Source organism: Opisthocomus hoazin, chromosome 2 (genome assembly GCF_030867145.1).
Source record: "Opisthocomus hoazin isolate bOpiHoa1 chromosome 2, bOpiHoa1.hap1, whole genome shotgun sequence".
Classification (NCBI taxonomy): domain Eukaryota; kingdom Metazoa; phylum Chordata; class Aves; order Opisthocomiformes; family Opisthocomidae; genus Opisthocomus; species Opisthocomus hoazin.
Genome location: NC_134415.1, coordinates 32,779,377 through 32,792,563, shown reverse-complemented (window position 1 = coordinate 32,792,563; position 13,187 = coordinate 32,779,377). Strand labels below are relative to the sequence as shown.

The following is a 13,187-nucleotide window of genomic DNA, read 5'->3' as shown; positions in this document are numbered from 1 at the left end:
CAAGTCCCAACCATGCCTTTAAAACTCTGCCTTTAAACATACAACTCAAGGAAATACTTTTCATTACACTGTATTGTGTGTTTTTATTAAGATTTCTTTTAATACTGATCTGACTCTTGGGGTTACATTTCTATCACAACATTCTGGGACAGGACCCATTATTTTTCCGTTGTCTGTACAGTGCCACGGTCACCTACACAGTTGTATAAATAATATTTAAAATAGTACATTTTATGGTGACAGTAAAGCCCCATTTTGCACACAATTGTGGTGTAAACAAGAAGGAATACAGTGGAGTCTATTTACTGCAAATATCTGTTAATACTAAACTACAAAGCACAGTACAAATCAGTGTTCTTTCAGATGGCAACTTTAGGGTGCATCTGTGCTTGCTTGGCTTTGGGTTTTGGTTTTAGGATTTTTTGCCATGTACTAACTAGAACATGCTGAAGTCTCCTTGTATGTATAAGACAGTGTGTAGCTTTCACAGGCATAAAGCAGATCATAAGATCCCAGGAGGGAGTAAGCAGCACATCTGAACTACAAACTGCCTTGTCCATCCTACCTGTTCATTGTGCTTTCACTAATGTGTGGCACAGACAACACCCTGCTTCCTGACAAAGTCCAAGAGTGATGGAGGTGGCTCATTAAAAACAGTTTCCTTGGAAGAGGTTAATGGAAACTAAAGTATTGGCTGTGTGATTTGAGGCACTGAATTGCAAGAAGTCCATGTGGATTCTCTTCTTGGTTCTGCCACCAACTTCCTGGACAGTCTTCAGCAGGTTATTTCCTCTGACTTCTCCATTCAGGCTGCAAACAGTTTCAGTGTGTGACATAACTCTTCCTTCGTATTTCTGTATCGTAACAGGACTTGAGTGTTAGTCTGCTTATACTTATTCACAGGAGCAACCTCAAGGGGCCAGACCAATCTTACAAGAAGCAAAAATGGTGAACACAGGTGAGGCAAACTGGTTCTAGAGGCTCAGCACTGCATTGGTCTGCATGCTGTGGATTCTCGGCTCTGACAAGTGAGTTTAGCTTGAAGTCGGAACATTCTGGGTGGTTCAAATCACTGTTTGTTGCTACAAGCAGTGTGATTTGGAGCAACTAGAAAGTGGGAATCCTCTCTCTTTAGCTCTACCTTAGCACACAGAGTAAATGAGCACTGAAAGAACATAAATGCACATGGGCCAGGCTTAGTTGCACCATGTATACCATATTTTAGCTAACAGACCTAAGAAAAATCTCTTATTCCTTGTATCAATAATACTAAGGGTGGACTGTTAGCATTTATTCATCACAGCTTCAGTAAAAGAAGGATTCACTGTGTAACTGCTGAGCAAGAGTAGTTCCTGGGAACTAAAGCTTGGTCTAAACTCCCCTCCTGGCTCCACCACAGCTTGCTTCTAAGCATCAGCTGCACGCAGCACAAAGAGACAAGTCCTACTTTTAACTACGTTGCCTTGAATCTACCATCCAAACTGGGAATACTGAGGTTTAACTCTGGAAATGAGAATTTGCACGTTGGCACCCTTGTGCATAAGGACTTCTTTGGATCAAGACGGATTTGTGACATAGAACAGCTGATGGCTGGACAAAGAGTCCTCTTCATTCTTCTAGCCACAGTCACGGCTTGGTTCAAGCTCTACCTTGCACTTGTGCAGCTATCTACACACAGCTATATACACCTCTGCACCATGGGTGTGAAAGAACACCAGACTTCTGTGACAGTGGAGGATGTAAGGGGCTAGCTCTCAAGGCACACAAATTGGGTCACTATGTACAGCTGACCAATGTAAATACGACTAAAGTTAGATCTCCCCAGGGAGTCAACTTCAAAGGAGTGCCAGGAGAATCCATTTCAATGTTGGTTTTGTGGGATGCATGGGAGGAGCAGAGGACTAAGAGAAATAAGCACTCAGGTGCAAGTCAATGTATAATATTACCTTCTGGCTTTTAAAAGAGAGAACAAGAGAGCATTTTTGCACTCACAATTGCCAATGATTGTAGTTCCTGTGCTCTGTTCTCTTTTACATGAGACAAGGAACCATCCCACCAGCTCTCAGTAGCCACAATGAAATTTCAGTAGGAGGGGAAAAAAATCTCGTGATGCTGAGTCTAAAATACTGTTTTTAAAAAAAGAAATAGTATTTGTTTTCTAAAACCCCTGTTAAGCCTTCTCTGGCATTGAACAGTTTGGGTGCAGACCTAAAGAACACAGCCATGCAGCAAAAAACCATCATCATCCTTGCAATACAGACAAGAAGATCTGGCAATGCTTTCACAGTGAAATAGATCAAGAGATAATTTGATAGTGCTAATTCTCTGGATTGGGCTAGCTAAATTGTTTAGCTACATCAAAACCAATGTACCTACTTTTTTCAGCGGATTAATCAATAACCAGTCTGGTGCAAATGAGTACAGAAGCAGGTCTTATTTGTTGTAATAATTTCACAAAGATAGAAGAAATGGGGAACCATGCTGACCCCACAGCTAGAAAGGGATTTTCCTCTGGCTGCACCTCACAAATGTCTGTTTGTAACCAGTCCTCTCTCACAGTCCTAAATCCTTTATGAACCCATCCCACTGGGACAAACTCCAGAGTGGGTTGCAGGTCAGTTAGTCATATGTCCTTACAGCAGCTTTGCGTATGTAGACCCAAGGAGATCCAGCTGTACTTTTAGCTAGAATAGAGTCTTCAGATTCTTAGAACCAACTTTCAGTGGGAAGAAAACTTAAAGCTTCCTGACTCCAAAACAGTGTTTGCAAGAAGACATGGGGGGGGGGGAATAAATTCATTTACAGGAAATATAGATGCATAAACTTTGACCCAAGAGCTTACTTTCTCTTAGTATAAAGAGGGTCTGACTACACGGGCTTATCTGCATAGTGATTTCCATGGTGTCAAGCTGCCATCTCCTTTCCCCAACACAGAACAGCAAATACAATGTTCAATATTCACACACAAAAAATATGTTTATGGAAATCAAATTGTCATGGAAACAGAAGAGGTCTTGCAAGAATTTTAAAAATAGCAAATTAACAAAACCCATTTATGAAATCTAGGATCCGTTATTGTATGAATGCATGTAAAAAACAGATATAACAAATGGTTTTCTACCTACATAAGGAAGAAATAATTCAAACTCAAGATTTTGCATCACCATATTGGCATATATAATAGATATGCATACAAATAAATACATATTTTAAACCTAGAGCAGCAAAACTGTTTCAGCTGGACAGCGTTATACCAATGCGAACATTTGGCTTGGTTTATTTCAGGTAAAATATTTTCCTATAAATACTATATCCATACTTTGTAAAATGACTCAACTTTTTAACATAGTCAACTTGTAACAATGGTTCATTATAATTTAGTTTACTAATTTCCACTAAAATATCAGTTCTTCAAGGACTTATAACACCTAAGAATGTGGTTTTAAAAAGGTGTTTGTACATTTTTATTTGGTTAAACTCTTTTCCAATACAATCTCAAGATTAATTTGACCATTTAACCTGTGCATTCTTTACAAACTTGCTTGTATTATAACTGAAACAAAATGATTGTCCACAAACTTAGAGCACTTGTAAATTTTGTGTGGGTATGTTTGTGGCAATCTGACTGCTCAGCCTGTGACAAGCTGGTGAGATGCTGGATAATTATCTGTGATATGTTTAATATCCCCAAAGATGGCAGCTTTAGTCCCCTGCACCGTTCCTTGTATTATTACTGAAGTTAGAAATGCAGTACAGATCAAATCCCTGTAGTGAACGTGATTATGTTCCCAAGAATTCCTCTACTGATCATATTCACTCTTTCCTCTAGCAAGATTTAACCATGAACCACTCTGGGCATATTCTTTGTGTATACTTATACTGGAACTTTTAATTTAAGTTTGTGTATTTCAATCAGCTTTCATCAACAATCTCATTAATTTATAACTAGTCTGGATATTTCATGATCATACACTCAAAGACATGAGTGTTCATGGTTTTGTCTGGTCTGACAAAGTTGTAAATTAGTTAGCAATCTATCTACTTCTTTTACTTAAAAGCTCAGTATAATATTGACATCCTCCAATGCTGAAAAATCATAACTCGGGTTCTCCAAAACCAAGATTTAAAAAAAAAAAGTAATCCATTCTTTCTCTCCCCCATCCTCCCCCGTTTGTGGTGAGGTTTTTTTGAGACAGGATCCTATCTTCAAATCCTGCTCCAAAGCCATGAGAGTTACATTTTTTCTTTTCTTGAAAGCAGAGATTCTCATCTAATCAAGAGCCTCAGGGGACAAGGTTCTAAGGAAACACCAAATATTGTGAGAGTTGGAATTACATTGCTAGGCCTTCTGAGGGGCTGTCAAGTAGCTAGAAATTGTTTGGCCTGTAACTCTCTTGGAATGGAAAAAACTGAGCTTTGAACTGCCGTTATAAAAGGACTACATTGCTGGTGGAAGGAGGGTAAGAGCAGCTTCTAAGTGGTAAGATGGAGAGAAAACAATCTGTGGAAATGAGTATTTTAAATCAAATATTCAAGTTTCGTCTACTTTTTTTTTCTTGACTCTACACACAACGAAACCTAGGAAACTTGTAACATCAGAAATCAACAAGTGAAATGTAACTAGGTAGAATGGCATGTGATTTTTCTCAAGCTCTTAGAACATTTTCATTTTGGGGCTCTTCGTTAACATAAATGCTCAAAAACCCTGGGAAGAGGGATTACCTCCTTCACTTAATGAAAAAGCTCCTGATCTTTAGCAGAACTAGGAAAACCCAGCTTTCACATTGCTGGAATCTCTAAAACAAGCTCAGTCAACACAAACTTTTCTTTGTTATGTGAGGCTAGGCCTGTGCTGATGTCCAGTCCTGGGTCTGACTTGTATTCAATGATGTCTAAGGTTCCTGTGTGATGGTGGCTCCAGCTCTCTGCTAAGGAATAGTGCTGCCAAACCAGCTTTCTTACAGTGCATCACATCACAGCTGCTTCAGTTCAGAGATTAGCATCTGAAAGGCACATGAGCTCTAACTGCAGTTTCAGATAAGATACTGGACTGTGAACTGGAGTAGCTGCAGCAGAGGTGGGCATTCCCTTCTGCTTCCTGTGCTGCTAGAGCAGAAACTTCCAGCAGAAGGTGTCTGACGCACAGATTAATGTTTTTAATTGCCAGTAAGGTTTGCCAGATGCCAGAACCTTTACACTAGTAAAATCCCAAGTACTGGACATAGGTACAACACTCTAAACCGGTTTGTCATCTTCCAGATATGGGCTGGAAGGCATGTCCTCTGAGGATTGGCTGAGGACTCTGGGTTTGTCTAATCTGGAGAAAAGGAGGCTGAGGGGTGACCTACAGCTTCCTGAAGAACGGAAGTGAGGAGGGAGGTGCTGATCTCTTCTTCCTGGGATCCAGTGATAGGATGTGTGGGAACATGCTTTAACTTTTGGTCAGCTCTGAAGTGGTCAGGCAGTTGGACTAGATGATTGTTGTAGGTCCCTTCCAACTGAAGTATTCTATTCTGTTCTACCTTTATGGACCAGCACCTTTGCACAGTGCTACAACCAAGTCCATATACACCCACTGTAGTGCTGCAACTATCTTTCTTTGAAGTTGTAAAGGTCTAAATGAAGGCAAGTCCAAAGACAGAAGAATGTTATATGTCAGACTGACTTTGTATCTTGTAAAAAACAAGAAGAAAGCTCTTCTCATTTTTCCTTTCCAGGTTACCTCTGAACAAGTGTTCTCATAAATGAATTGCAAATGCCAGTCCCTTTTTACAAACTTAAGGACTATTTTACCTTTACCTTCCAATCACTTGTTTCTCCACAGAATTCAAAATTGTACAGAGATTCTGAGATTCATCTTTGTGCTTTATGCCAGCTGCTGCCACCTACAGGTGTGTTTGTGTTCAGGGTGCTGCACACGATTTGATGGGTAAGAAAGAGCCTGAGGAACCTGGTTTCTGCTTCCCGCTCCTCCCTTGACTATCCTGAGAGGCTCCACAAACTCTCAATGCTCTTTTCATGGTGGAACAGATAAAATGGCAGCAAACTGCTACACGCAATGGTGCTTTATCAAGAGTTTGTAAATCTCTGACACTCACTGATCCAGAGCAGAAGAAAGATTGGCCTCCATCATGTGATCCAGACTAGCCAAAATTCACCTGTCAAAAGCACTCTCCTCACCCAAGTTACTTCCATCTTCAAATCCTCTCACTCCTTTTCTTTCTTGCGGCAAGAAGTTCCAGTTCTTTGGCCTTCTCACCAAATCTCTGCGAATGTACTTTTCTCCTTCTGGGTTTGATTCTCTATTTTCCTATTTTCCCCACGTCACACCCTTCGCCTGGAAGAGCTTTCCAGACTCCTTAAAATTCAGTTGGTTTACTTGGCCATTTAACAGCTCTTCTCTGCTGTCTGCTCCCACCTTCGCTCCTAATCTTCAAGTACATCTGTCCAAATTGCATTAAATGACAAACGAGACTGCAAAATGCTGAGCAAACCCTGTCTCCTTATGTGTTCATTAAGTAATGAATACCTCCACAGAACTGCTTAAAGACAGCAGTGAAAAAACGTCCCTGGCCATTTCTTTTGTCTTCTATTTTGATGGAGACAGAAGGCATGAGGGAGGGGAGAGAAACTTGTCTGCATTTGAGTTGGTCTGGCACTGACAGCAATTCAAAAGCAGCAGCAGCAGCACTAGGTTAGTGCACAGCTTGACAGTGAAGTCAACCAGGAAGTCATTACAAACACAAGTAGAGCTCAACAGCTGATTTTTACCAACTACAAGGAGCAAGAGCAAAAACTGACCAAAGGGCATAAGCAGTATTAAATATTTGAACTGTGACAGAGACTGTAGTCAAAGACAAGGTGTTGGTGTGCTTACCCATAACTGCATTTGTGAAGCAAGGGCCACGGAAGGATGATGAGTAAGAAGTGTGGCATGTACATATGTGATCACTATGGCTAAGCGGAGAAACTCAAGGAAAGCATCCGGTGTAAAATATGGCAAAGAGTAAGAATAATATGTTAAGTATTCAGGCAAGTATGGGCTAACAAAATGCAGCCACAAAGCGGAAAGCAGCCTTCTTCCCAAAATATAGCAGGGCATGCCCTTGGGCTCTGGATTAAAACCGAGGGGCCATGCCAGATCCCTCAGCAGAGATAAAGGGTTTTTTCTGATCAGATACATAGGCATGAGTTGTCTCAAACAAGGAGCTAAAAACTTGAAATAATTTGGCATTTATTCCAATCACAAATTATCTGTGAACCGGTTTCAAGTTTTCCAAGCTTGTTTGTCATTCTAGATGGTCCAGACACTTCATGGCACAAAAATATTCCAGACTACCCTGTGCTGGCAAGATAGTTGAGCGACTATTCAATATGATCAGCCAAGTAAGTTACATAAGACACTTCTATTTCTCACTCAAATCTCTGTTTAAAAAAAAAAAAAAGGAAATCAGTGGCCTTCTCCATACTGACAAGAACAGGACTTGCAAGAGTAGAAACCTGCAGATTGTTGTTCCTGTGCCCAATTTTACATCACTATGAGGAATATCTACAGCACAGCTGATACCGCTGCTACCAGCAATGGAGCAGTAACCTGGGATGCACGTGTTTATTGCAGGTCTCCTTTTCCACATTGCACATGCAGATGAAGAAATTACTGTAAAGAATTTCTTGATCTTTTCAGTGGAAAGTACAAAACCCAACAGAGTGAAGTGTAGTGACAATTGGTTTATTTTGTTTAATTCTGCTCTCATGAACAAATAGCTTGTTTCTGCAGACTACCAAGGGTCTATATATCACAGGCTGAAAGGCAATGTTAGCTAAAGAATCCTGGCAATAAAGTTCACAATCACAAATTCATACGAACACCTGAAAAACCTTTGTTTTCCACAAATGAGCTTGTAAATCACCCAGACTCACTGATTTGCATGTGCATAGGAAAAAAAATGATTAAAAAGTATCATAAATGCCAAAGCAAGTCTGAGATTTTAATGCATGGATATTCAAAAGCCCCAATTTCTTTTCTGCAATATTTGTTCTAATGTAGATAAGAAAATGTTTTTTTTCCCTTGAAATTCTTTCTTTCAATAATGAAGGCGATGGATGTTTGCTTGAGGCATCTATTTACCCTTCCAGCAACAAAAATAAAATGGGTATTGATAATTTTATGCAGATCTCATCCCTGCAACTTTCCTTGAGTGTTGTGTTCTGTACTTCTATTCAGCTCTCTGGAGAGCTCATTCTCTTGAAGAGAGCCATGGCTTCTAATGAGAGCCTTCTGCAGATGCTTGGCATCTATAAATTGAGCATTAAAGGCATATTTATACAGCTGAAGGTCTAGCCCTTGAACTCTTATCAAGATTAAAGCAGAATAAACAGATGGCAGACGACTCATGATATGGAGCTGACACACCCAACAATAGGAGAGCTGTATGCCACAATAAGAAAGTTCAGTGGGCTTCTGTGAGAGGCTGTCACTCGTGATCTCTTCCACTGGCTATTTCATGGCTTATGGGTGGCTGGTCTCCTATCTCGCACTAACATAATTTTATGCTATGTGTTTCAATTACTGCCTGCATAAAAATAGTATACATGCATAATTCAGGCTGTGATCCAAAAGTCCACCCCCTTCCTGACAGGAGGGATTAATCTTGGAGAATACCTCATACTTGAAGATAACTCCGCTCCCTTCTCACATTTCCCTCAAGTTCCCCCCCCCTTCGTTTCCCCCCTCCCACACACGTGATGTCGAGAGAAGGAAAAATGGGTAGAAAGGAGGGCAAGATTCCCATGTATCAGCTCAGGGAATGACAGGGAGCCAGATCTTCTCCCACGCTGACTGGCACACGGCAGCTCCAAGAGAACACAGTCTGCCAGCTAAAGGGCATGGCCAGCCCCTTCTCTCAGTTGCCATCTGCAGCACGTACCGGCTGGAGGTGCACACTGCTCAATCCTGCGGGAACTGGAAAAGAGAGGATACACCACCATTTATCTCTGCTGGTGTCATCGTCTTCCATTCTCCAGAGCTCATCACGGCATGATTTGGCCCCGAGGGCTCAGAGCCTGCTCCAGAAGCTACAGTTCTGCAGCAGAGCTGGAACGCTGGTACAGCATTCGCTGAGAACACCAGCTCCCTCTTCTCTCTTTCATACTATCTGCTCCTTTTATGAACCTGAGCTAAGGACACCTTCGTTACAGCTCAGCCCAGCAGCTCTGTCAGCTGCAGATGAGGAAGACTGCATCAGACCATGGAAAATTCTGATCCAGGACATCTCCAAGTGGTTGTGTCTATCACAGTGAATGGAAGCAGTGTGCAATTTCAAGGCTGTTCTGCAAAACAGATTACAAGTAGATGGGCTAATCAAGTTTCTTAGGTTGTACTTGGTCTGAATTTTAAGTTTCCACAAGGCAAAAGCTAACATATCCCCTGGGTATGAAAATTTCCTGTGAATCTTTTGTAACATACATGCAGAGTAATTAAAACTCAGTTTACAATGCATCTTAAAAACTGAAGTTCTGGGTTACTACATAAAACCCTGAAAATTAACCAACTGAAAAAAATCAACTGACTACAAACAAAGAGAAAGTGTTACTTCTCCTGTCCAAATAGAGTATGACTGCAAAATAAAAATAGCACAAAGGAAAAAGAAAATGGATGTTTAAAATTCTCAGATTTCACCCTCAAAGATGACTTCCATAACATAGGAAAGACAATTTAACTAAAAAAAGTAGAGGCTTTCAGATGCTGAGAGACTGCCCAAGTATTTGGTAGCCTGCAAATGGAGCTCAAATTCTATTTGGATATCACTGGTTTGAGGTACTCGGCACTAACAAACACATCAAATGCACTGGTGTCCAAGTAGTGGAACACTCGGTTTATTCCGTGTTGCCTATTTTCTTGGCTATTCTGGTGGCTTCTGACCCTTTATTGCAATTGCACTGCAGAGTCCACTCATGAATGACAGCTACACGCAAAACAGATGAGGAATGAATTCAGGGAATGAAGAATAGAGAACTTCCATTACCACCTAAATACAGTCACACTCTCCACCCAAGCAGGCAAAATACACAGCAAGCCTGTGAAACATCATTTTAGCAAGTTATAAATCTGGACTACAGGAATTGATGGGAATTCTGCCATTTACTTCACTGGGAACCAGCTGACATCCTAGATGTAAATACTTTATACCGCTGCAAATATTATTTATTTCACAAGTGTTGCTCAGCTCATCGAGATGGCTGAAGTGCGACAATAACACAAGATCTCTTTTTACCCTGACTATTCCTGCCAGTAGATTTGTGTTCCTCCTGTTTTCCCTTGTGTGTGGGCTGTGTGATATACGACAGGATATGGCTGAGATTGTAAATAGCTATATTCTAGTCAGGTATTATCTCAGAGTAAATTTTCTATCAAAATGCATACAATATTAGCAGCTTCATTAAGAGAATGGTTCATTTATGTATGGACTAAGTGCTATGCTTTGCATACGGAGTTTGGGATGCATCTCCGAAACAAGGCTTTTTGACAGTCTGTGAGAACACCACATGGAAGAATTTATTTTAATTTGCAGTTTGTTTGTTTTGTCACTTTTGCAGCAGAAGGTCAGGAGGAACAGTGGTATCAGACAGCCAGAAAGTACCGCTGAAATCAAGTGGAACACAAGTTTAGAAAAAAATCTCTGCCTGTTAAAAAACAAAAATAGAATTAAAACCACGTTGGGCTGGTCCAGCCAGTCGGTGATAATGCAGCCAACACGGCTGCAAAGTCCATGTTCAACTCTCCAGCTTTCAAGCCAGCAGGGGCTGGGAGCCCCACACACCTGCCTTTAGAAAGGAAGAGCTATCTGCTGTCATTCTTTACTGATGCCTTCCGCGTGAGGGAACGCACAATGCTGGCTACCTCCAGCAGCCCTGCAGCAGCAGCCAGAGAAGAGCTCTGGGCTGATAACCACACCTCAAGCCGATTCTGGCATGAGGATGGCTTATGGGGATCTGCCCTCCTAGAATGATGGAAGAACACTGAGGGTTTTCTAGTGTGCTGCGAAAAACAGCAAGCTATGAAGTATAAGATCATTCAAATGAGGAAAAGGGTATGTTAAGCCAGTTTTTTTTCTTGTATGTCTACAGTGAAGATGTAGTGTCTTCAACGTCAGTGGAAAATTGCATTCACTTTGAAAGCTCTGGCTTTGAACACCTCTCTCTGAAGATAGTGGGAAATTAAATGCTAAATAAAAATAACCTAAAACCCCATGAAAGCACTCAGTTGGAGTTTCTGTTTGATTCATCACTTGGGGTTCTTCAGGTGGCTGCACACAAGGACTGTGAAAACAACACACCTGAGCACGCAGCATTACATCTGGAAGCGCATACACCAATGCCATTCTTTCCACAGGAGATTTCTGAGATATTTCAAAAGGTGAACATTTTCCTCTGGAATACATCCGTAGGTTCAGAGCAAGCACGCTGGAATAGCAATGGCTTGTACACACTGCATGCAGCATGTCACTCAGACTTCAGCAATACTTTAATCAGAAGAACTTTAAGAATTTCAGTTTCATGAAAGAATTAAGCCACCTGAAACATGTGAGGCAGGTGAGGGCAGGGCAGTAGCTCTTTAAAAGCAGAGCAAGCCGGGGGATGTTCCCACACCACAAGAAAGGCTTCTGTAGTGGCCACAGTAGCAGAAACGGTGGCCAGGAATGGACTACAGGAGACTGCAGGTACAGACTCATGTTTTTTGTTTTGTTTGGGTTTTTTTTTCAAACGTGACCGTTTTGCTTGCAGCTGGAATACTTGTATTCAGCCTCGTGTTCCAGGTGCCTTCAAAGTGTTCAAACTCTAGGCTCCAGCTGCCGTAAGCAAGTATTTCCCAATTAAGAAGGAGGAAAGGGAAATGTAGAAGAGATCCCAGCCGCAGCTTAGGGACGCGTTACCTGTGTCGCTCACTAGAGACCTGGCATCCAGAAACAGTTTCTCCGGACATCAGTCCCTCAGAGCAGCGGTACGTCGGACCGGCCCCTTTCAGCGGTCTCCTGGGGAAGCTCGGGGGAAGGCGGGCTCTGACGGCTCGCCTTTGCGGGCGGGGGACGCGGTCACTCCGCGTCCCGCTCCCTTAACTAAAATCCCGGTTCGCCAGAGCCCCGTCAGCCGGAGCCCTTCCCCCATACCGCAGGGCTCCCAGCCGCGCCCCGCCGAGGAGAGCGGCGGGGTCGGGGAGCGGGGGGACGCGCGGCCCCGGAGACTGGGCTCCGCCTGGCCCCGCGAAGCCCCTCGCCCCGGGCTCCGGCGGGCGCTGCCCCGAGGGACCGGCGGCCGTTGGCCCCGCCGGCCACCGCTCCCCGCTCCCGCCGCCAAACTTCCCTCCCTCCGTCCCTCCCCGCCGCGCCGTCGGGGAAAGTTGCCGCGGCGGGGTCCGGTTCCCCGCGCGGCCCCGCACGGAGGCGCGGCGGCCCGGGGGGAAGCAGCCGCAGGTGGGGAGGGCGCGCCTGCCCCGCGCTCGGAACCCCCTGCCCGGCTGCCTCCCTCCCTCCCTCCCGCCGGTCCCGGGGCTGCGGAGCTCCTTACCCAGCCCGGGCACGAAGGTGTTGAGGAAGAGGCAGATGACAGCGACGGGGAACGGCATGTAGGGGATGGCGGCGCGCAGGGGGCCCTTCTTCTCCCGGACCTGCACCACCACCCCGCTGGAGGGGGCAGCGCCCCGGCTGGGCTCCGCCGCCGCCGCGCTCTCGCCGTCTTTGGGGAAGGGATCCATGGCCGGCGCGGCCGAGGGTGGCGGTGCCCCGGCGGGCTCCCAGCTCCCGCCGCCGCGCGCTCCCGCCGCCGCCGCGCGGCCCCGCCTCCGCGCGCGCGCCTGGGCGCCCCCCGCGCGGACCCCGCCCCTCGCGGCCTCCCGCCCCGCCGCTGCCGGGCTTCGCGCAGCCCCCGCCGGTGCTGCCTCGGGCTGCGGGGTCGGCGCCTCCCGCCGCAGCCCGGCCCCGCGCCGGTCACCAGCGGCCTCGGCTAGGGGTGCCCCCGCGCGCCTGGAGCGGTCCGAGCCAGCGGCCGCGCCGCCTCGCGCTCCCGCCGTCGGGGCTGCCCGCGCGCCCGGCCCCTCACGCGGCCCGCTCCCCGCCCCGGCCCGGGCGCCGGCGCCCAGCTCGGCCCACCCGTCCGAAGCCGGCGGGGGAGGCCGGAGCCGGGCCGCGCCC

General features: G+C 44.9%; 1 protein-coding gene across 3 annotated transcripts in view; it reads right to left on the bottom strand.

The window, feature by feature from the left end:
- The window catches only part of STUM (stum, mechanosensory transduction mediator homolog), a 48,279-nt gene extending 35,464 nt beyond the window's left edge, over positions 1-12,815 (bottom strand). For all 3 annotated transcript variants that reach the window (XR_012763093.1, XM_075413100.1, XM_075413099.1), the window contains exon 1: positions 12,565-12,815. Coding sequence is in view for 2 of the 3 variants with exons in the window: in XM_075413100.1 (XP_075269215.1) it covers positions 12,565-12,751 (187 nt within the window). In the remaining variant the exon portion in view is untranslated. The remainder of the gene's footprint in view (positions 1-12,564) is intronic.
- Positions 12,816-13,187: the final 372 nt, after the last annotated feature.